The sequence below is a fragment of the Pan troglodytes genome, chromosome 18 (genome assembly GCF_028858775.2).
Source record: "Pan troglodytes isolate AG18354 chromosome 18, NHGRI_mPanTro3-v2.0_pri, whole genome shotgun sequence".
In the NCBI taxonomy this organism is placed as follows: Eukaryota; Metazoa; Chordata; class Mammalia; order Primates; family Hominidae; genus Pan; species Pan troglodytes.
The window spans coordinates 7,443,547-7,463,115 of record NC_072416.2 but is presented as its reverse complement, the minus strand read 5'-3'; the positions used below and the strand labels follow the sequence as shown (position 1 = coordinate 7,463,115).

Here is a 19,569-nt window from a genome sequence, read left to right as displayed (position 1 = left end):
TCAAACAGTTGCCTTTTTTGACTGGTTAAATGATCAGGTAGGAAGAATTTTACATGTATTTATGGGCACTTACTTGTAGTTTTTAAATTACATACTTGGTACTGGCATAATAGGAGAGCTTGCTGGTGATCTTTATGAAGTGACATAGTGTCATTGGGAAGTCATCTGTCTACATTTGTTGAGAGCCTTAAAACTTTTAGAACCTGTTTTATTCTATTTGTGGAGACCTGAATTTAAAACATAGAGAAGTTTTGTACGTAAAGATGTTTGGTGATGTCATTTTACAATTGAAAGTGGGCTAAGTGTCAAACTACAGGTCAGCCATTAGGTAAATCACAGTATATCTCTCAGTGAAGTTTTCCATAGTCAACCACTATAAACCATAATTATGCCAGAATTATGAAAGACAACAATATAGATAAATGTGAATCATAAACAACATTAAAAGTCTGATAGAAAATAGTAGGCCCATCCAGCCTGGGCAACATGGTGAAACCCTGTCTCTACAGAAAAAAAAAAAAAATCACACATGGGGCATGCACCTATAGTCCCAGCTGTTCAGGAGGCTGAGGCAGGAGGATCACTTGAGTCCAGGAGGTTGAGGCTGCAGTGAGCCATAATTGCACCACTGTGCTCCAGCCTGGGTGACAGGGCAAAACCTTGTCTCAAAAAAAAAAAGCCAAAATGGTAGTGTTTTTAGGCACTTCCAGAAGTCTTACTAACCTGACAACAGTGTTGAGAAACAACCCAAAAACGAATGGCCACCAGGCGGAAGGCTTCCAGCCACATCCCCACGTTCCCAGCAGAGTGTTGATAGCTCAGGGCCACAGCCAGGACAGCACAGCGGGGGCTGGGGAGAGGTACTGTTGATACCCCATTCTTGAAACAGCATACCTTCAGCAGACACTTGTGAAGCAGTTCATCATCCTAGGCACTCGTCATGCAAAAACTGAAGATGGCCAGTAAAAGGCCCCGTGCACTTCCCCAAAAGTTGGGCTCCTATCTCCATGACCCAGGCTCCCGGCCTCAGCCTCCTGCCTTGGTAGGCCAGCCAGGAGGCCTGGTCAGCAATTCTCTGGCCTGGCTGGCATGTTTGTTGTGCACTGCCTGCAGCTCACGTTAGGATCTGTGACTTTTGCAGTGTGATTTGTTCATCCAGGAGGGGGCCCGTCTGGGAAGAACCCCCGCTGAAGTCGTCTCAACCTGCGACATCACTTTCGCCTGCGTGTCGGATCCCAAGGCGGCCAAGGACGTAAGGACCCCCTCCCTCCCCTCAGCAACTCCGGGTCACAGCCAGGATTGCTGGCTGGCCTCTTCCCCTCCTCCCTTGCACACCAAGTGAGTGTCCACATGTGGGGGGCTGAATTTCCCATCAGGGGCCATCTCCCATTGTGAAGGGTGTTTGCATTAATTGAATACAGACTTCCTTTAATTCAGATCAAAGAATGAACACTACTAGGGCCCTTGAAGTCTGTGCTGAAATGTGTCTTGAACAGGCTTCATGTGTTCTTGTTGAACTAGAAGCTTTGGAACTGAATGTGCCTTTGGTCCAGGTGCCAAGCTTCTATGTTTAGCTGTCACTGTATTTGTATATTTTAGAAGTTCAAGTGCGGTAGTCATCTTATTAAACTGGTGACTAGCCTAATCCAAGTAAATCCAAAGAAGTCCCCAAAGTAAATGCTGAGGTTCATTCTTTTAAATGGGGTTTGTTTGTTTTTTTTAAATAAAAAGAAATGCACACACTCACATAGATTCTTTTTAAAGATAAATGGGAGCATGCAGGAAGTACTTTTCTATCCCTTGCTTATTTCATTGTTCTTCCCTTTTCAGCTTGATAGAAATCAGGAAATGAGCCAAAACAGCAGCAGGATTCTGATCTGAGGTCTGTAGGGCTCCTGAGCATCTGCCCGGGAGCCTGGGCTATTGCTTCTCCCTTGTGTCCCCACAGCTGGTGCTGGGCCCCAGTGGTGTGCTGCAAGGGATCCGCCCTGGGAAGTGCTACGTGGACATGTCAACAGTGGACGCTGACACCGTCACTGAGCTGGCCCAGGTAGCAGCCTTCCTTGGGCTGGCTCTCCAGCATCTTTTCTATCAGAGCCCAAGACCCAGGCTTACAAGAGTGGGCAGTTAAGTCACTCTAGAGCCAAAGCCAGAGAGGGAAGAGGAGAGGCAAGTAGCCTTGGGACTAGCCTATCCCGTGCTCCACCTTCAAACCGCAGCTAGTCTGAACAGCCATGGGCAGTCGCTGCATGGCTGGGATGGGCATCAAGTCCTGGAGCTGCCAGCCTTATGATGAGAAGCAACCCAGGCCGCCCGCCTGGCATTGGGGTTTGAGCAGCTGTCTGCATTTGACACTGGCAAAGCATCCCTCCTCCCCGAGCATCTGGCCCAAATAAGGGAGTGGGGACTTTGGGACCCACATATGTTCTGAGGGGAGGGCAGCATCCACAGGGGAGGTGTGTGTTCAGCCGAGCCATTGACATGGTCGCATCTGGTTCTAGTTGTTGGTCTCTAAGAAATTCCAGTCCGGGCGCGGTGGCTCACGCCTGTAATCCCAGCACTTTGGGAGGCCGAGGCGGGCGGATCACGAGGTCAGGAGATTGAGACCATCCTACCTAACATGGTGAAACCCCATCTCTACCAAAAATACGAAAAAATTAGCCAGGCGTGGCTGGGCGCAGTGGCTCAAGCCTGTAATCCCAGCACTTTGGGAGGCCGAGGTGGGCGGATCACGAGGTCAGGAGATCGAGACCATCCTGGCTAACATGGTGAGACCCCATCTCTACTAAAAATACAAAAAAATTAGCCGGATGCGGTGGCGGGCACCTGTAGTCCCAGCTACTTGGGAGGCTGAGGCAGGAGAGCGGCATGAACCCAGGAGGCGGAGCTTGCAGTGAGCTGAGATCGTGCCACTGCACTTCAGCCTGGGCAACAGAGCAAGACTCCGTCTCAAAAAAAAAAAAAATAATTAGCCAGGCATGGTGGCGGGTGCCTGTAGTCCCAGCTACTAAGGAGGCTGATGCAGGAGAATGGCATGAACCCAGGAGGCAGAGCTTGCAGTGAGCTGAGACTGCGCCACTGCACTCCAGCCTGGGCAACAGAGCAAGACTCTGTCTCAAAAAAACAAAACAAAAAAATTCCGGCCAGGCGTGGTGGCTCACTCCTGTAATCCAAGCACTTTGGGAGGCCGAGGCGGGCGGATCACGAGGTCAGGAGATCAAGACCATCCTGGCTAATATGGTGAAACCTGTCTCTACTAAAAATACAAAAAATTAGCCGGGCGTGGTGGTGGACGCCTGTAGTCCCAGTTACTTGGCAGGCTGAGGCAGGAGAATGGCATGAACCCACAAGGCGGAGCTTGCAGTGATCTGAGATCGCTCCACTGCACTCCAGCCTGGGCAACAGCGAGACTCCACCTCAAAAAAAAAAAAAAAAAATTCCAAGTCAGTTGGGTTCCTGTGTGGAGACCCCAGCGTCTCATCACTGCTGTGATTCGGCCTGTGTGACCTGCACATGGTTAGCTCCTGAGTTTAGGTGTCAGCTAAAGGACCTTGGTATGGGTGGCCGTCCCCTCCAGCTCTGGAAGGTGATGAGCAGCCGTGGCCACTCAGCAACACTCCTTGAGTCCTGCCCAGAGAGCGCTGGGAGAGGGGAGGCCTCCAGAAGCTGTGACTTTTCTTTCCAGGTGATTGTGTCCAGGGGGGGGCGCTTTCTGGAAGCCCCCGTCTCAGGGAATCAGCAGCTGTCTAATGACGGGATGTTGGTGATCTTAGCGGCTGGAGACAGGGGCTTATATGAGGACTGCAGCAGCTGCTTCCAGGCGATGGGGAAGACCTCCTTCTTCCTAGGTAACACGCCTGCACCTGTCAGGCCTGGAGCCTGGGGCCACATCTCCTCTGTTTCACACTGATGACAGCGTCAGTCCCACACGGCCTTTCTGCCGGGGACCCTGGGGAAGGTTTCCTTTCACCTGCATAGTCAGTGCGTGGAAGGAGGAAGAGCCAGTCTGTCGGGGGCAGGTGAAGGGGGCCTCCCCTGGAGAGAGGTGGGTCTGAGCAGAGGTGAGGGTGGACAGAGAAGCCCTGTCTGTGGCATTCTTGGGCTGTGACCGTGAGTCTTTACCCTGGGCAGGTGAAGTGGGCAATGCAGCCAAGATGATGCTGATCGTGAACATGGTCCAAGGGAGCTTCATGGCCACTATTGCCGAGGGGCTGACCCTGGCCCAGGTGACAGGCCAGTCCCAGCAGACACTCTTGGACATCCTCAATCAGGGACAGTTGGCCAGCATCTTCCTGGACCAGAAGTGCCAAAGTGAGTTGTTTTTGGCCCCTCTTCTTGCATTTGGTGTTTGATTAGAGCAGGGTACTAGGTCAGGGATTTAGTGAGCGTGAAAGGTGCCCCTCCCCAGTCAGTCCCTGACCCTGGCCAGAGGAGGTTCAGAAACACAGTGGGCGGAATTTGGGGATATAGGCTGGGAGCTCCAGCCCTCAGGTGTCTAAGGGTGAGTGAGGAGCCAAGAGGCCTAGGCTATGTGGAACTGAGCCCTGAGTATGTTTTAGGTTCTCACACCTGGTGGACCGTAGGTAGTTTTTAGTTTCAGGTCCTTGGCTTTTGTCTGATACTGGCTTTTTCTCCTCAGATATCCTGCAAGGAAACTTTAAGCCTGATTTCTACCTGAAATACATTCAGAAGGATCTCCGCTTAGCCATTGCGCTGGGTGATGCGGTCAACCATCCAACTCCCATGGCAGCTGCAGCAAATGAGGTAGGGTAGATGTGGCCCAAGCCCCAAGGCCCTTCAGTTTCTTTTTCTTTCTTTTTTTTTTTTTTTTGACGGAGTCTCGCTCTGTCTGTCACCCAGGCTAGAGTGCACTGGTGCGATCTCGGCTCAATGCAACCTCCGCCTCCTGGTTTCAAGCAATTCTCCTGCCTCAGCCTCCTGAGTAGTTGGGATTATAGGTGCCCACCACCATGCCTAGCTAATTTTTGTATTTTTAGCAGAGACGGGGTTTCTCCATGTTGTTCAGGCTGGTCTCGAACTCCTGACCTCAGGTGATCCACCCGCCTCTGCCTCCCAGAGTGCTGGGATTACAGGCATGAGCTACCACGCCCAGCTATTCAGTGTCTTTTTCTTTTTCTTTTTCTTTTATTTTGAGACAGAGTCTTGCTCTGTCGCCTCAGGCTCTCGCCACCATGCCCGGCTAATTTTTTTTTTTTTTTTTTTTTTTTTTTTTTTTTTTTTAGTAGAGACAGGGTTTCACCATGTTAGCCAGGATGGTCTCGATCTCCTGACCTCGTGATCTGCCCGCCTCGGCCTCCCAAAGTGCTGGGATTACAGGTGTGAGCCACTACACCTGGCCAAGTTTCTTTTTCTTTTATCGTTTCCTTCCCTCTACTTAGTTTAGCTTTTCTTTGTTCTTTTTCTTTTTTTTGAGACAGAGTCTCACTCTGTCGCCCAGGCTGGAGTGCAGTGATGTGATCTCAGCTCACTGCAGCCTCTACCTCCTAGGTTCAATAGATTTTTGTGCCTCGGCCTCCGAAGTAGCTGGGATTACAGGCGTGCCCCAACCTGCCCGGCTAATTTTTGTATTTTTAGTAGAGATGGGGTTTTGCCATGTTGGCTAGGCTGTTCTCCAACTCCTGACCTCAGGAGAGCCACCTGCCTCAGCCTCTCAAAGTGCTGGGATTACAGGTGTGAGCCACTGCGTCTGGCCTCTTTGTTCTTTTTCAAACCCTTTAAAGTGGAATCTTAAATCATTTATTTTAAACCTGCTTTCTTTATAACATGAGTATATAAATCTTTAAATGTCCGCTAAGCCATGTTAATTTGTTTTCTGATTTCTTCTTTGACCCATGAATTACTTAAAAGTTTATCTAGTGTTTGGGTCTTCCTAGATATCTAATGATTATTGATTTTTAACTTACTGCTCTATGATCAAAGAACATGCCCTGCCCTGTATTGGTTTTTTTTTGTTTTTTTGTTTTTTGTTTTTTTGGTTTTTTTGGAGACAGAGTTTTGCTCTTTCGCCCAGGCTGGAGTGCAGTGTCGCGATCTCGGCTCACCGCAACCTCTGCCTCCCAAGTTCAAGCGATTCTCATGCCTCAGCCTCTTGAGTAGCTGGGATTACAGGCACACACCACCATACACAACTGATTTTTGTATTTTTAGTAGAGATGAGGTTTCACCATGTTGGCCAGGCTGGGCTTGAACTGCTGACCTCAGGTGATCCGTCCACCTCAGCCTCCCAAAGTGCTGGGATGACAGGCATGAACCACCACAACCAGCTGCCTGTATGATTTTTTTTTTTTTTTTTTTTTTTTTTTGAGACGGAGTTTCGCTCTGTCGCCCAAGCTGGAGTACAGTGGCACGATCTCGGCTCACTGCAAGCTTCGTCTCCCGGGTTCACTCCATTCTCCTGCCTCACCCTCCTGAGTAGCTGGGACTGCAGGCGCCTGCCACCATGCCTGGCTAATTTTTTGTATTTCTAGTAAAGACGGGGTTCCACTGTGTTAGCCAGGATGGTCTCATTCTCCTGACCAAGATGTTGAAACCCCTATCTCTACTAAAAATACAAAAAATTAGCTGGGCATGGTAGCAGGCACCTTTAATCTCAGCTACTCAGGAGGCTGAGGCAGAGAATTGCTTGAACCTGGGAGGCGGGAGGTTGCAGTGAGCCTAGATCGCACCACTGCACTCCAGCCTGGGCAACAGAGTGAGACTCCGTCGCAAAAAAAAAAAAAAAAACGAAAGCTGCTACAGCCTTCTCAGGCTTACTGTTTTCATGGTATGTATATTTTTCCATCCATTTCCTCTCTTATTTATGTCTAAATTATGGCTTTGATAGACAGTATGTAATTGGGGTTTGGATTTTTATCCATTTTGACGGTATCTGCCTTTTAATTAGCATGTCTATTAGCATTTTTCAAATGATGTTTTAAGCACTTAAGACGTGCACTTTTTTTATATTTGAGACACAGTCTCACTCTCTTGCCCAGGTGAAGTGCAGTGGCACAATTATAGCTCACTGCAGCCTTGACTTCCTAGGCTCAAGCAATCCTCCCACCTCAGCCTCCCGAGTAGCTGGGACTATAGGCGTGCACAACTGTATCCAACTTCACATACACTTTCGAAAATTTTTTAGGGTAGAAGTTCCGCTTTCTTAGCTCATCTTCATAGAATTTGAATCTAAAAAAAAAACAACTGAAAAACATTTGTCTTTACCATATTATTATAATAAAAATGACACTTTGTGAAACAGCAGCTGTATTTTTAAAGTACTATCAGCTGATACACTTTTATTTTATGTTATTTTATTTTATGTTATGTTATGTTATGTTATTTTATTTTATGTTATTTTATTTTATTTAAGAGACAGAGTTTCACCCTTGTTGCCCAAGCTGGAGTGTAATCTTGGTTCACTGCAACCTCTGCCTCCTGGGTTCAAGTGATTCTCCTGCCTCAGCCTCCCCAGTAGGTGGGATTACAGGTGCCTGCCAGTACTCCTGGCTAACTTTTTGTATTTTTAGTGGAGATACGGTTTCACCATGTTGGCCAGGTTGGTCTCAAACTCCTGACCTCAGGTGATCCACCCACCTCAGCCTACCTAAGTGCTGGGATTACAGGCGTGAGCCATGGCACCCAGCCAGTACTGTTCTTTTGACACCTGGCTTTTCATAGTATAATTCTCTCTTCCTGAATTCTATTTTTTTTTTTTTTTTTTTTTTGAGACAGAGTCTCACTCTGTTGCCCAGGCTGGAGTGCAGTGACATGATCTCAGTTCACTGCAGCCCCCACCTCTTGGGTTAAAGTGATTCTCCTGCCTCAGCCTCCCAAGTAGCTGGAACCGCAGGCATGCACCGCCACACCTGGCTAATTTTTGTATTTGTAGTAGAGACAGGGTTTTACTATTTTGACCAGGCTGGACTCGAACTCCTGGCCTCAAGTAATCCGCCTGCCTTGGCCTCCCAAAGTGCTGGGATTACAGGCATGAGCCACCGCATGCAGCCTTGTTCCTAAATTCTGTCTTCTGTCTCTTGTCTGTTTCAACATTTCAGAGTACTTATTTCATGACTTTTTCAGATTACATTACTATTTCAAGTCCCCCCTGTTCATTCTACCAGTGGATTCTCTCTGGACAGTAGAATTCGTTGTGTATTTTATAAGTCTTTTTTGATGAAAGCTCATTTCTGACTATAGTTATTTCCCAAGGGTTTCATGTGGCTTGGGCTGGGAAAGGTTCTCTTTGAAGTGACTTCCAAGTTGCCTCCACCCTGACTACAGGATTCATTGGCTTGCAAGCAGAGGTTTTAGGTTAATTTCTCAATGCAGCTCGCTGCTTTCAGGTCGTTTGGATGGTATGAGCTTAGGCTCTATACTGTTAGGAGTTCAGAGGTCAGGTTCTGAAGGTTAACTGGTGCATTGACCTGTAGTAGTTGTATTGATATGTGGTTCGATTTGGGGCTGCCATTTTATCATTTGATTTCTGTTGGTTGTCTTTGTCTTTTGTTTGTTGCTCCTTTCTTACTTTCTTTTTAGAATTCCAGTTTCAGCTGGGCACGGTGGCTGACACCTATAATCTCAACACTTTGGGAGGCTGAGGCGGGCAGATCACCTGAGGTCAGGAGTTCGAGATCAGCCTGGCCAAAATAGTGAAGCCCAGTCTCTACTAAAAATACCAAAAATTAGCCAGGCATAGTGGCGGGCACTATTAATCCCAGCTACTCCGGAGGCTGGGACAGGAGAATCACTTGAACTCAGGAGGCGGAGGTTGCAGTGAGCCAAGATCGTGCCATTGCACTCCAGCCTGGGCGACAGACCAAGACCCCGTCTCAAAAAAAAAAAAAAGAGGCCAGGCGCAGTGGCTCACGCCTGTAATCCCAGCACTTTGGGAGGCCGAGGCGGGTGGATCACGAGGTCAGGAGATCAAGACCATCCTGGCTAACAGGGTGAAACCGTGCCTCTACTAAAAATACAAAAAATTAGCCAGGTGTGGTGGCAGGCGCCTGTAGTCCCAGCTACTCGGGAGGCTGAGGCAGGAGAATGGCGTGAACCCGGGAGGCAGAGCTGGCAGTGAGCCGGGATCGCACCACTGCACTCCAGCCTGGGCGACAGAGCAAGACTCCATCTCAAAAAAAAAAAAAAAAAAAAGAATTCCAGTTTCATTTATCTATTTTCTTTTTTACTTTGCCTCTGCATTCTTTTTTTAGTGGTTACTCTACAGATTGCGGTATAAATCCTTAAGATAGAGTTAATCTTGCCAGGTACAGTGGCTTATACTTGTGATCCTTGTAATCCTAGCACTTTGGGAGGTCGAGGCAGGATTGCTTAAGCCCAGGAGTTTGAGACCAGCCTGGGCAACATAGCAAGACCCCCATCTGTACAAAAATAAAAATAAAAAACTAGCTGGGCGTGGTGGCGAGCACCCTATTCCTAGCTACTTGGGAGACTGAGGCAGGTGAGGCAGGAGGATTGCTTGAGCCCAGGAGTTCGAGGCTGCAATGAGCCATGATCCTACCACTGCACTCCAGCCTGGGCAACAGAGCAAGACCCTGTCTCAAGAAAAAAAAAAAAAACAGTTAATCTTGTACCATTTCCCATTAAATGTAAAAACTTTGCAACCACACAGAAGCATTTCTTTCCCCCTCCCTCTCCCTCATCCTTTAAGGCAGGGTTTCTCAACCTCGGCACTGCTGCCATTCTGTGTGGGGGGGCTATCCAAGCACTGCAGGATGTTGGGTGGCCCACCCACCAGACGCCAGTGACATAGCTCCTCCTCAGGTGACAGAAAATGTCTCCAGATATTACCAGATGTCCCCTGGGGGCAGAAGCACCACAGGTGTGAGAACTCTCACTCTGAGGTATAGGTGTCCTGGGTGTTTCATCTGCCCTTGTTTTATTTTTTATTCATTTATTTATTTATTTGAGACAGTTTTGCTCTTTTTTTGTTTTTGAGACAGAGTCTCGCTCTGTCGCCCAGACTGGAGTGCAGTGGTGTGATCTCAGCTCACTGCAACCTCCGCCTCCCAGGTTCAAGCTATTCTCCTGCCTCAACCTCCTGAGTAGCTGGGATTACAGGCACCTGCCACCATGCCCGGCTAATTTTTTGTTTTTTTTTTTTTTTTAAAGAAGGGGTTTCACGATGGTCACCAGGCTGGTCTTGATCTCCTGACCTCGTGATCCACCCACCTTGGCCTCCTATAGTGCTGAGATTACAGGCATGAGCCACTGCGCCTGGCCCTAATTTTTGTATTTTTAGTAGAGATGGGGTTTCACCTTTTTGGCCTGGCTGGTCTCAAACTCCTGACCTCAGGTGATCCACCCACCTCGGTCTTACAGGCATGAGCCGCAGTGCCCAGCCAATGCTGAATGTTTTATATCCCATAGTGTATTTCATTCTCACAAGATCCCCCGGGTACTGTTCCTTCTCCCAGAGCAAGAAGCACAGTGGCTGAGGTCCAGAGAAACGGAGGTGCTTCATGCAAGGTCAAAACAGGATTCCTAACCAGACAGCCTGGGCTCCAGCACTGCCTGCTAGCCACATCCACCACTGCCTCCAGGAATCAGGTCTAGGTCTTGAAGGCAGCTCTGGGGCCAGAGACTGAGCCATCTCTTTTTTTCCCAGGTGTACAAAAGAGCCAAGGCGCTGGACCAGTCCGACAACGATATGTCCGCCGTGTACCGAGCCTACATACACTAAGCTGTCGACACCCCGCCCTCACCCCTCCAATCCCCCCTCTGACCCCCTCTTCCTCACATGGGGTCAGGGGCCTGGGACTTCATTCTGGACCAGCCCACCTATCTCCATTTCCTTTTATACAGACTTTGAGACTTGCCATCAGCACAGCACACAGCAGCACCCTTCCCCTGAGGCCGGTGGGGAGGGGACAAGTGTCAGCAGGATTGGCGTGTGGGAAAGCTCTTGAGCTGGGCACTGGCCCCCCGGACGAGGTGGCTGTGTGTACACACACACACACACACACACACACACACACACACACAGGCTCTCGCCCCAGGATAGAAGCTGCCCAGAAACTGCTGCCTGGCTTTTTTTCTTCCGAGCTTGTCTTATCTCAAACCCCTTCCAGTCAAGGAACTAGAATCAGCAACGAGAGTTGGAAGCCTTCCCACAGCTTCCCCCAGAGCGAAGAGGCTGTAGTCATGTCCACATCCCCCACTGGATTCCCTACAAGGAGAGGCCTTGGGCCCAGATGAGCCAGTACAGACTCCAGACAGAGGGGCCCTTGGGGCCCTCCAACCTCAGGTGATGAGCTGAGAAAGATGTTCACGTCTAAGCGTCCAGTGTGCACCCAGCGCTCCATAGACGCCTTTGTGAACTGAAAAGAGACTGGCAGAGTCCCGAGAAGATGGGGCCCTGGCTTTCCAGGGAGTGCAGCAAGCAGCCGGCCTGCAGGTGAGCATGGAGGCCCGGCCCTCACCGCCTCGAAGCCATGCCCCAGATGCCACTGCCACAGCGGGCGCTCGCTCCTCCCTAGGCTGTTTTAGTATTTGGATTTGCATTCCATCCCTTGGGAGGGGGTCCTCAGGGCCACTAGTGATGAGCCAAGAGGAGTGGGGGTTGGGGGCGCTCCTTTCTGTTTCCGTTAGGCCACAGACTTCACCTGGCTCTGAAGAGCCACTCTTACCTCGGTCCCCTCCCAGTGGTCCCACCTTCTCCAGCCTGCCCTGCCAAGTCCCCTGCATGCCCACCGCTCTCCATCCTCCCTCCTCTCCCTCTTCCTTCCATGGAGACAGTATTTCTTTCTGTCTGTCCCTTTGGCCCAGACCCAGCCTGACCAACGATGAGCATTTCTTAGGCTCAGCTCTTGATACGGAAACGAGTGTCTTCACTCCAGCCAGCATCATGGTCTTCGGTGCTTCCCGGGCCCGGGGTCTGTCGGGAGGGAAGAGAACTGGGCCTGACCTACCTGAACTGACTGGCCCTCCGAGGTGGGTCTGGGACATCCTAGAGGCCCTACATTTGTCCTTGGATAGGGGACCGGGGGGGGCTTGGGATGTTGCAAAAAAAAAAAAAGTTACCCAAGGGATGTCAGTTTTTTATCCCTCTGCATGGGTTGGATTTTCCAAAATCATAATTTGCAGAAGGAAGGCCAGCATTTATGATGCAATATGTAATTATATATAGGGTGGCCACACTAGGGCGGGGTCCTTCCCCCCTCACAGCTTTGGCCCCTTTCAGAGATTAGAAACTGGGTTAGAGGATTGCAGAAGACTAGTGGGGGGAGGGCAGGGAAGATGCCTGTCGGGTTTTTAGCACAGTTCATTTCACTGGGATTTTGAAGCATTTCTGTCTGAACACAAAGCCTGTTCTAGTCCTGGCGGAACACACTGGGGGTGGGGGCGGGGGAAGATGCGGTAATGAAACCGGTTAGTCAATGTTGTCTTAATATTGTTGACAATTCTGTAAAGTTCCTTTTTATGAATATTTCTGTTTAAGCTATTTCACCTTTCTTTTGAAATCCTTCCCTTTTAAGGAGAAAATGTGACACTTGTGAAAAAGCTTGTAAGAAAGCCCCTCCCTTTTTTCTTTAAACCTTTAAATGACAAATCTAGGTAATTAAGGTTGTGAATTTTTATTTTTGCTTTGTTTTTAATGAACATTTGTCTTTCAGAATAGGATTGTGTGATAATGTTTAAATGGGAAAAACAAAACATGATTTTGTGCAATTAACAAAGCTACTGCAAGAAAAATAAAACACTTCTTGGTAACACAGCTGTGCCGCAGGAGTCCTGCTTCCCTCGTCCTCGGCGAGATGGGTGGGAGGAGAAGGCAGCGGCGGGGCCGGGGTGGGTTTTCGGGACCTCCACGTCCGGGGTGAGACGGACTTGCGAGTGGCGGCGAGGTCCGCGGCAGGGTTGGAACCACGACCAACGGAGCCAAGCGGGCCAATAGGGAGGAGGAGCGGGGACAGACTGTCCTGCCGGCCAATGAGTGAGCGCGAGTGGAGCAGAGCGCCCTATCATATCCTGGGGGCGCCCCGGGCTGGTGCCGGCCGCGTCCCTGGCCAGCCGGAGCAAGCCTGTACTCGTGCAGCCGCCGGCCGCGTCCCTGGCCAGCCGGAGCGAGCCTCACTCCCGCAGCCGCCAGTCTCGTTCCAGGGCTCCCGCAGGTTTCGGGAGCCGAGGGGGACCGACAGGCGCTAGCCAATCGCGAGCACGGAGCCGGCCTGGGGGCGGGGTGGTACCCGCTCCGCCAATCGGGTGGGGGCGGAGCCAGACGCCGGGGGCGGACGGGAGGACTGGAGGACCGAGGACAGGAAGATTGGTGGACAGGAGCAGCGACCGGTGGGGAGGGCGCTCGGCGGCGGCCTGCGGCCATGGCCACCGTGATGGCAACGACGGCGGCGGAGCGGGCGGTGCTGGTAAGGCGCGCGGGCCAGCGGGCGGGCCGGCGGGGCGGCGGGGCCGGGCGTGACCGCCGGGTCTGTCCCGCAGGAGGAGGAGTTCCGCTGGCTGCTGCACGACGAGGTGCACGCTGTGTTGAAGCAGCTGCAGGACATCCTCAAGGTAACGACCCGCGCCCTGCCCCGCCGGGCGTGGCGACCCTCCCTCCTCATCTCCCTGGCTCCACCTGGGGCCGCGCGGCTGCGTCCTGAGCGCCTACAGTGTGCGGCTGCCGCGGCTTTCAGGCAGGGCCCCGCCTCCGCGAACTCGAGCCGACCTCATTATATAAGTACCTGTGTGCGGGCAGGGGCGAGTCCCGACGAGGGTGCTAGCAAGGGCCTGAGTCCCGCCCGGCCTTGGGTCGGGGAAGGCCGCCTTGGGAGCAGCGGCATCCAATCTGGGAGCCGAAGAATTCTGCCTCTGCCTGGCAGTGTGACTTCAGCCAAGTCACTGAACCTCCCTGGGCCTCCCTTTTCTCATTGGCAAAAGGGAGATAACAGTACCCGCTTCGCGAGGCTGGGGTGTAGATAAATGAGCCAGGCAGCTCACAGAAGTAACCGGCGTAGTGCTTGCTGTGGCCCAGGACCGCGGGTTACCATAACTACTGCCTTGTTCCCTGACTCTGCCCCTTGCCCCTTTCCCCCTCAACCAAGCTGGGAGGCTGCCCCTGTCTGTTTTGTATTCCCCGAGGCGGGCACACAGGAGGTGTTCAGGGAATGTGGGATAAGCAGAGATCGGGCTCACGGTTAGGTGCCCTGGGGGCTTGGGCAGGGTCTTCCCACCCCAGCTGAACCCAGGTGAGGCCAGGCCACGTTGTTCCTTACCCCCGCTGACTTGGAGGGAGGGGGACTTCTGGAAGGAGCACTGGGCCGGGCCTGAGTGGGCGCTACCAGCTCCCCTCCTTCTCTCTGTTCCACAGGAGGCCTCTCTGCGCTTCACTCTGCCGGGCTCCGGCACTGAGGGGCCCGCCAAGCAAGAGAACTTCATCCTAGGCAGCTGTGGGTGAGCCTGGGCTAGGCGGAAACCGGGGAAATGGGTACCTTGGGGGGTAGGAGGCATGGCCATAGCCCTGTCCTGCAGACCAGCTGGTTGTGCAATGGGACAGGAGGGGCAGCCCGCCGGGAGGGAGGGCTGGGTGGTGGGGGGGTGACCACAGGCACCTCTCTGACGCCACATGTTACAGCACAGACCAGGTGAAGGGTGTGCTGACTCTGCAGGGGGATGCCCTCAGCCAGGCGGTGAGTCCCCCGGCCCTGTCCCCTCCCATCCTGCCAATGGGGAAGAGCATGGGAGCTCCCACTTTCTCTCTGTACAAGCCCTGCGACTCTGGGCGGGACCCTTGATCTCTCTGGCCTCAGTTTTCTCCTTTGGAAAATGACAGCAACCCTCACACCTCCTCCCGGGATCGGTGTGCAGATTCAGTAAGAGGTGCAGGAGAGGGGTTCTTTGCACACGGCCTGGCCTGGCGTCCGGACCAGTGAAACATGGGCATTGGTGGATTAGGCTGGCCACACATCACAATTGAATCAGCCAATGCCTGAACTCCAGTCTGCACCCGACTCTGTGCCAGGCACCAAGGCGTGGGGGGAGGCCCCCCTCCTGGGCTCCATCTGTTGCCCTTTGTAGACACTAGATGCACCCCGTTCGCACAGAGCCTCACAGAGGCTGCCTTTCCTCTTCCCCTTTGTTCACCTCTTTCCATTTCACTTCTTTGTGGCTCTTGTTGGGCCTGGTTTCCTGTTTCCTGACCTCCCTGTTCAACCCCCAAACGGCCAAGGCATTGGGAGACCCTCTGCCCTATACAGCGGCCAAGGCCTGAGCCACCACACACCCCATTTCTGCCCTGGGCTTAAGGGCTCAGAGTGGCTGTGGCAGGAGGCGCCCCCTCACTGCCCAGCTCACCCCACTCTTGCCTGTCAGGATGTGAACCTGAAGATGCCCCGGAACAACCAGCTGCTGCACTTCGCCTTCCGGGAGGACAAGCAGTGGAAGCTGCAGCAGGTGACCCCGCCCCTCCTGGCTAGTGCTCAGCCACAAGGACAGGCGGCAGCAGGCCTGCCACGGGGCCTCCGTGGAGAGGGACTAGCCCTGGGGATCTGTGGCCACAGCAAGCCTGGGAGGGTGTTTCCTAACAGCAAAGCTGGGGGCAGGCGTTTCCTGAAGCCCTGGAGGCTGCGCCATGTGGGGAGGTAGAGAACCTGGCCTGAGAGCCCCGAGGGCCACATCGGGACTGTGGAGTCCCCACAGCAGCTGGCTGGATGAGATGGTTCAGAAGCCCTCTGAAAAGTCACTCCCTTGCCCAGAGCCTCCAGGGACTTGCCATGGCTCTGGGGATGAGGCCCATGCTCCCTGGCAGCTCCTGTACCAATGGGCCCCAGCCTCCTCCCCTGCCCCCTCCACCCCGACTGTCTCCATCTCAGCGCCCTTGCCCCTGCCTTGTCGCCCTGTTTGCTTCCCTCCGCAACTCGCACAGACTCTTGTCTTGGGCATTACTGTGTGTCCATCCCTTAGAAAGGAGGGGGCAGTCAGCTTGGGCAGAGACCAGGCCTGCCCCAGGTGATGCCAGATGCCCATCACCTGGCGTGGACCTGGCCCTCTGGGGCACAGGGATGACAGTGTGGAGAGTGGAATGACGTGGGGCAGGCAGGCAGGCAGCACCCACTCTCCCCTCCTGGCCGCATGGAAGCTGGCGTGACCCCTCTGGATGACCCCTGCTTCCAGATCCAGGATGCCAGAAACCATGTGAGCCAAGCCATTTACCTGCTTACCAGCCGGGACCAGAGCTACCAGTTCAAGACGGGCGCTGAGGTCCTCAAGGTGAGCTGCCCCCGGGCCTGACTCCTGGGCCTAGTCCCACGTCCTTGATCCGGAATCACACCTGGGTTCCAATCCCAGGGCCTCCACGTTGAGCTGTGCAACCTGTAAGCACTTACCTGCCGACTCTGTGTCTCCATTTCTACCTGTGGGGTCAGGGGCAAGCTGGAGTGACTGTTCACCATAATAATTCAGGTCACGGGGCCCCCAGTAAGCACTCGGCACACACCACTGCCGGTAGCAGCAGTGAAAGCCTTCACATTAACCGCGTGGCACATGTGAAGAGCTGACCTGGGCACCTGACCTCATGCTTGAGTTCTGCCCCTGACTTGCTGTGTGTCCTCCGGTGGTTCACCTGCCCTCTCTGGACCTCTGTTTCCTCACACTTAGGACAAGACAGACTAAGATCCCTTCGAGAACTGTAACCACCCTAGGGTGCTGCAGGCCCTATACCCCCAGTCAGCTCTTACGTGTTTCCTGGGAGCCACATCACCCTGGTACTCATGGCCACGGCTGAATGGCACGAAAGCTGGGGCTCTGAGGAGTCTGCCAGGGCTCTGCTCCACGGCAAAGGGAAGGGATGGGCTCCAGGTGGTCCCACCATCCACCAGCCGTGACCCTGGCTTACCCCCCTGAAAACCTCAACCCAGTCATCCATCGCCTCCTCCAGGAAGACCTCTCTGGCCCTTTGCAGCCAACCTTTGTTGCCTGTACCCCTGTCCACAAAGCCTGTGCCCCTGGGACTGACCTCCCAGGACCTTCCATTCCCCATTGATCCAGCGCCCGGGATCCCCGTGCAGTGAATCAGCCCCATCCTGATTGACATTAGTGCAGACATCCTGCCCTCCTCCATACCCAGCTGGAGCCCAACTACCTGTCTTTAACAGGCCCCTGCTGCTGAGTTTCGGGACCTGGGAACAGTAGCCACTGGGCTGGGTGGGAGTGGGAGCTACCATGTCTGTTGTTCCTTAATGCATGGGGACACGGGAGGAAGCAGAGCCAACCCCGCCTCTCCCTGCAGCTGATGGACGCAGTGATGCTGCAGCTGACCAGAGCCCGAAACCGGCTCACCACCCCCGCCACCCTCACCCTCCCCGAGATCGCCGCCAGCGGCCTCACGGTCAGTGCCCCTGCCAGTCCCTGCTCCAGGAGAGGGGTCCCACAGTGGGTCCCAGCTTGCCCTCAGGATGGACGCCGAGGGGTGCCACTCCCAGATTATAGGTGGAATATTCTGTCTAGGCAGGTTTCTGGGATGGGGTCCTTGGCTTCTGTCCTGTGCCCCTAAAATACGTTAACCCTGTTTCGGGTTAGTGGTTCCCAAACCTGACAGCACAGGAGATACTTGGGGCACCTGGGAAAAGTCTGGAAGCCCCCATTGATGAGAAGAGCATCTCTAGGGTGGGGACTGGGATCCCCTGCAGACTCCATGAGTGACTGCAGAGCCCCGCTCCATCCAGCCTGGGCTGGGGGCTTGCGTGGGCCTCATCCCACCTGCCTCCCGCAGCGGATGTTCGCCCCTGCCCTGCCATCCGACCTGCTGGTCAACGTCTACATCAACCTCAACAAGCTCTGCCTCACGGTGTACCAGCTGCATGCCCTGCAGCCCAACTCCACCAAGGTGAGGAGGGACCCCTGCCTGGCCCACTGCCCGCCACGCACACGCCCTGCAAGGCCTGACGGGTCTGGTGCTGTTCTCCCTAGAACTTCCGCCCAGCTGGGGGCGCGGTGCTGCATAGCCCCGGGGCCATGTTGTAAGTAGGCAGGGGAGGGGGGTCCAGGCACGCCCACCCCATCCCTCCACACCTGGAGGGCCGGGACCCTCCTCAGGGACCCTCTCACTGCCCACAGCGAGTGGGGCTCTCAGCGCCTGGAGGTGAGCCACGTGCACAAAGTGGAGTGCGTGATCCCCTGGCTCAACGACGCCCTGGTCTACTTCACCGTCTCCCTGCAGCTCTGCCAGCAGCTCAAGGACAAGGTGGGGCCCGGGCCGAGCGCCTTCATTAGGGGAAGGACTTCTAAGGGTCCTTGCCACACCCTCAGAGCGCCCCAACCTTGGGGTCTGGTGTACCCCCACAGTGGGCAGGGGTTCTGAGGGCCCTGCCACACCCTCAGAGCGCCCCAGTCTTGGGGTCTGGTGTACCCCACAGTACTGCTAGGCAGCAATGCCCTGTCCTGACATATTGTCCTTGGGTGACCTTGACATCTCCCCTGGGCTACCCCATCCCCCTCCAGCAACTCACCACACCCTCTCCCCTTGCAGATCTCCGTGTTCTCCAGCTACTGGAGCTACAGACCCTTCTGATCACAGCACCCAGGAGCTTGTCTCCAGGAAGGCGGCCCCGTCCCCTACTCATACCCACCACAGAGCACCAGCCAGTGCCAACGCCAGGCTGCTATTTATCTCCCTATCCCACCCCCTACCCCACCTAACACATTTGCACTGCCGGGAATGGACACTGGAAGTGCCAGGAGGAAGGAAGGCTGGTTTGGTGGGGTAGTGGGGAGGTCAGGGAGGCGGGGCCAAGGGTGTCCCACATTCCCAACACCGCCCTCTGATCACCATGGGAATCTTTGGACTCAGGACAGGGCCAGGCCCAGGGCTCTCCCTCCTCTCCCCTTCGCTGTCCCCTCCCCCTGGAGGGCATGGGGTGGGGGGGTGGCACTGAGCTATGAGTCCCGGGGATGGTGAGGAACGCCACAGACAGAGCCACCCTAGGAGTGAGTATAGTGCTGGTGACTGTGTTCCATAGCCCCAATCCAGGGCTGTCTAAGAAATAAAGATCATCAGACTCCACCTGGAGCCCCTGTCTTGTCTGTCTGAGTGGGAACCCAGGCAGGGGGTCTCTGGTAGTTAGTGGCCATGAACTTCAGGAGCCAGCCGTCTCCCCTATTCCCGGAGCCTGCCTTCCCCGTTCCCTGTGCCATGCCACGGCAGGGCACAGAACCTACTGTCGAGAGGGGACCCTCGGGCTGCCAAGAAGCCCATGGGGTGGCGACAAGAGCTGTACCTGGGACTTTGGGCCGCCGAGTCTTTTTTTTTTTTTTTTTGAGACGGAGTCTCGCTCTATCGCCCAAGCTGGAGTGCAGTGGCGCGATCTCGGCTCACTGCAAGCTCCGCCTCGAGGGTTCATGCCATTCTCCTGCCTCAGCCTCCCGAGTAGCTGGGACTACAGGTGCCCGCCACCACGCCCGGCTAATTTTTTGTATTTTTAGTAGAGACGGGGTTTCACCATGTTAACCAGGATGTTCTCGATCTCCTGACCTCGTGATCCGCCCACCTCGGCCTCCCAAAGTACTGGGATTATAGGCGTGAGCCACCGCGCCCGGCCTGAGACCAGCTCCCCTCCCAGCTAG

At 53.9% G+C, this 19,569-nt stretch overlaps 2 protein-coding genes across 21 annotated transcripts in view; both read left to right on the top strand.

Moving 5' to 3' along the window:
• Positions 1-12,730, top strand: part of GLYR1 (glyoxylate reductase 1 homolog) — a 44,367-nt gene extending 31,637 nt beyond the window's left edge. For 5 of the 19 annotated variants that reach the window (XM_016929357.4, XM_063796597.1, XM_063796598.1 and 2 more), the window contains 6 exons: positions 1,142-1,252; positions 1,949-2,050; positions 3,686-3,848; positions 4,132-4,311; positions 4,640-4,764; positions 10,622-12,730. In XM_016929357.4, coding sequence (XP_016784846.2) covers positions 1,142-1,252; positions 1,949-2,050; positions 3,686-3,848; positions 4,132-4,311; positions 4,640-4,764; positions 10,622-10,696 — 756 coding nt within the window. In that variant the 3' untranslated portion in view covers positions 10,697-12,730. Of the gene's footprint in view, positions 1-1,141; positions 1,253-1,948; positions 2,051-3,685; positions 4,046-4,131; positions 4,312-4,639; positions 4,765-10,621 lie in introns of all 19 variants that reach the window. The other 14 variants (XR_001710204.4, XR_010152255.1, XR_010152256.1 and 11 more) reach the window with 9 other exon arrangements.
• An 18-nt stretch (positions 12,731-12,748) lies between these two features.
• Positions 12,749-19,009, top strand: ROGDI (rogdi atypical leucine zipper). Of its 2 annotated transcripts, none has more exons than XM_009430236.5 (11): positions 12,749-13,379; positions 13,453-13,524; positions 14,321-14,403; positions 14,585-14,639; positions 15,322-15,402; positions 16,123-16,218; positions 17,237-17,335; positions 17,720-17,833; positions 17,917-17,966; positions 18,043-18,190; positions 18,476-19,009. In XM_009430236.5, the coding sequence occupies exons 1-11, from the start codon at positions 13,335-13,337 to the stop codon at positions 18,515-18,517; spliced, it is 885 nt and encodes a 294-aa protein (XP_009428511.3). In that variant the 5' UTR covers positions 12,749-13,334; the 3' UTR covers positions 18,518-19,009. The 2 variants fall into 2 exon arrangements, with proteins under 2 accessions (XP_009428511.3, XP_001173850.4); XM_001173850.8 differs by having other exon boundaries at positions 12,981-13,379; positions 18,064-18,190.
• The last annotated feature ends 560 nt before the right edge of the window (positions 19,010-19,569 follow it).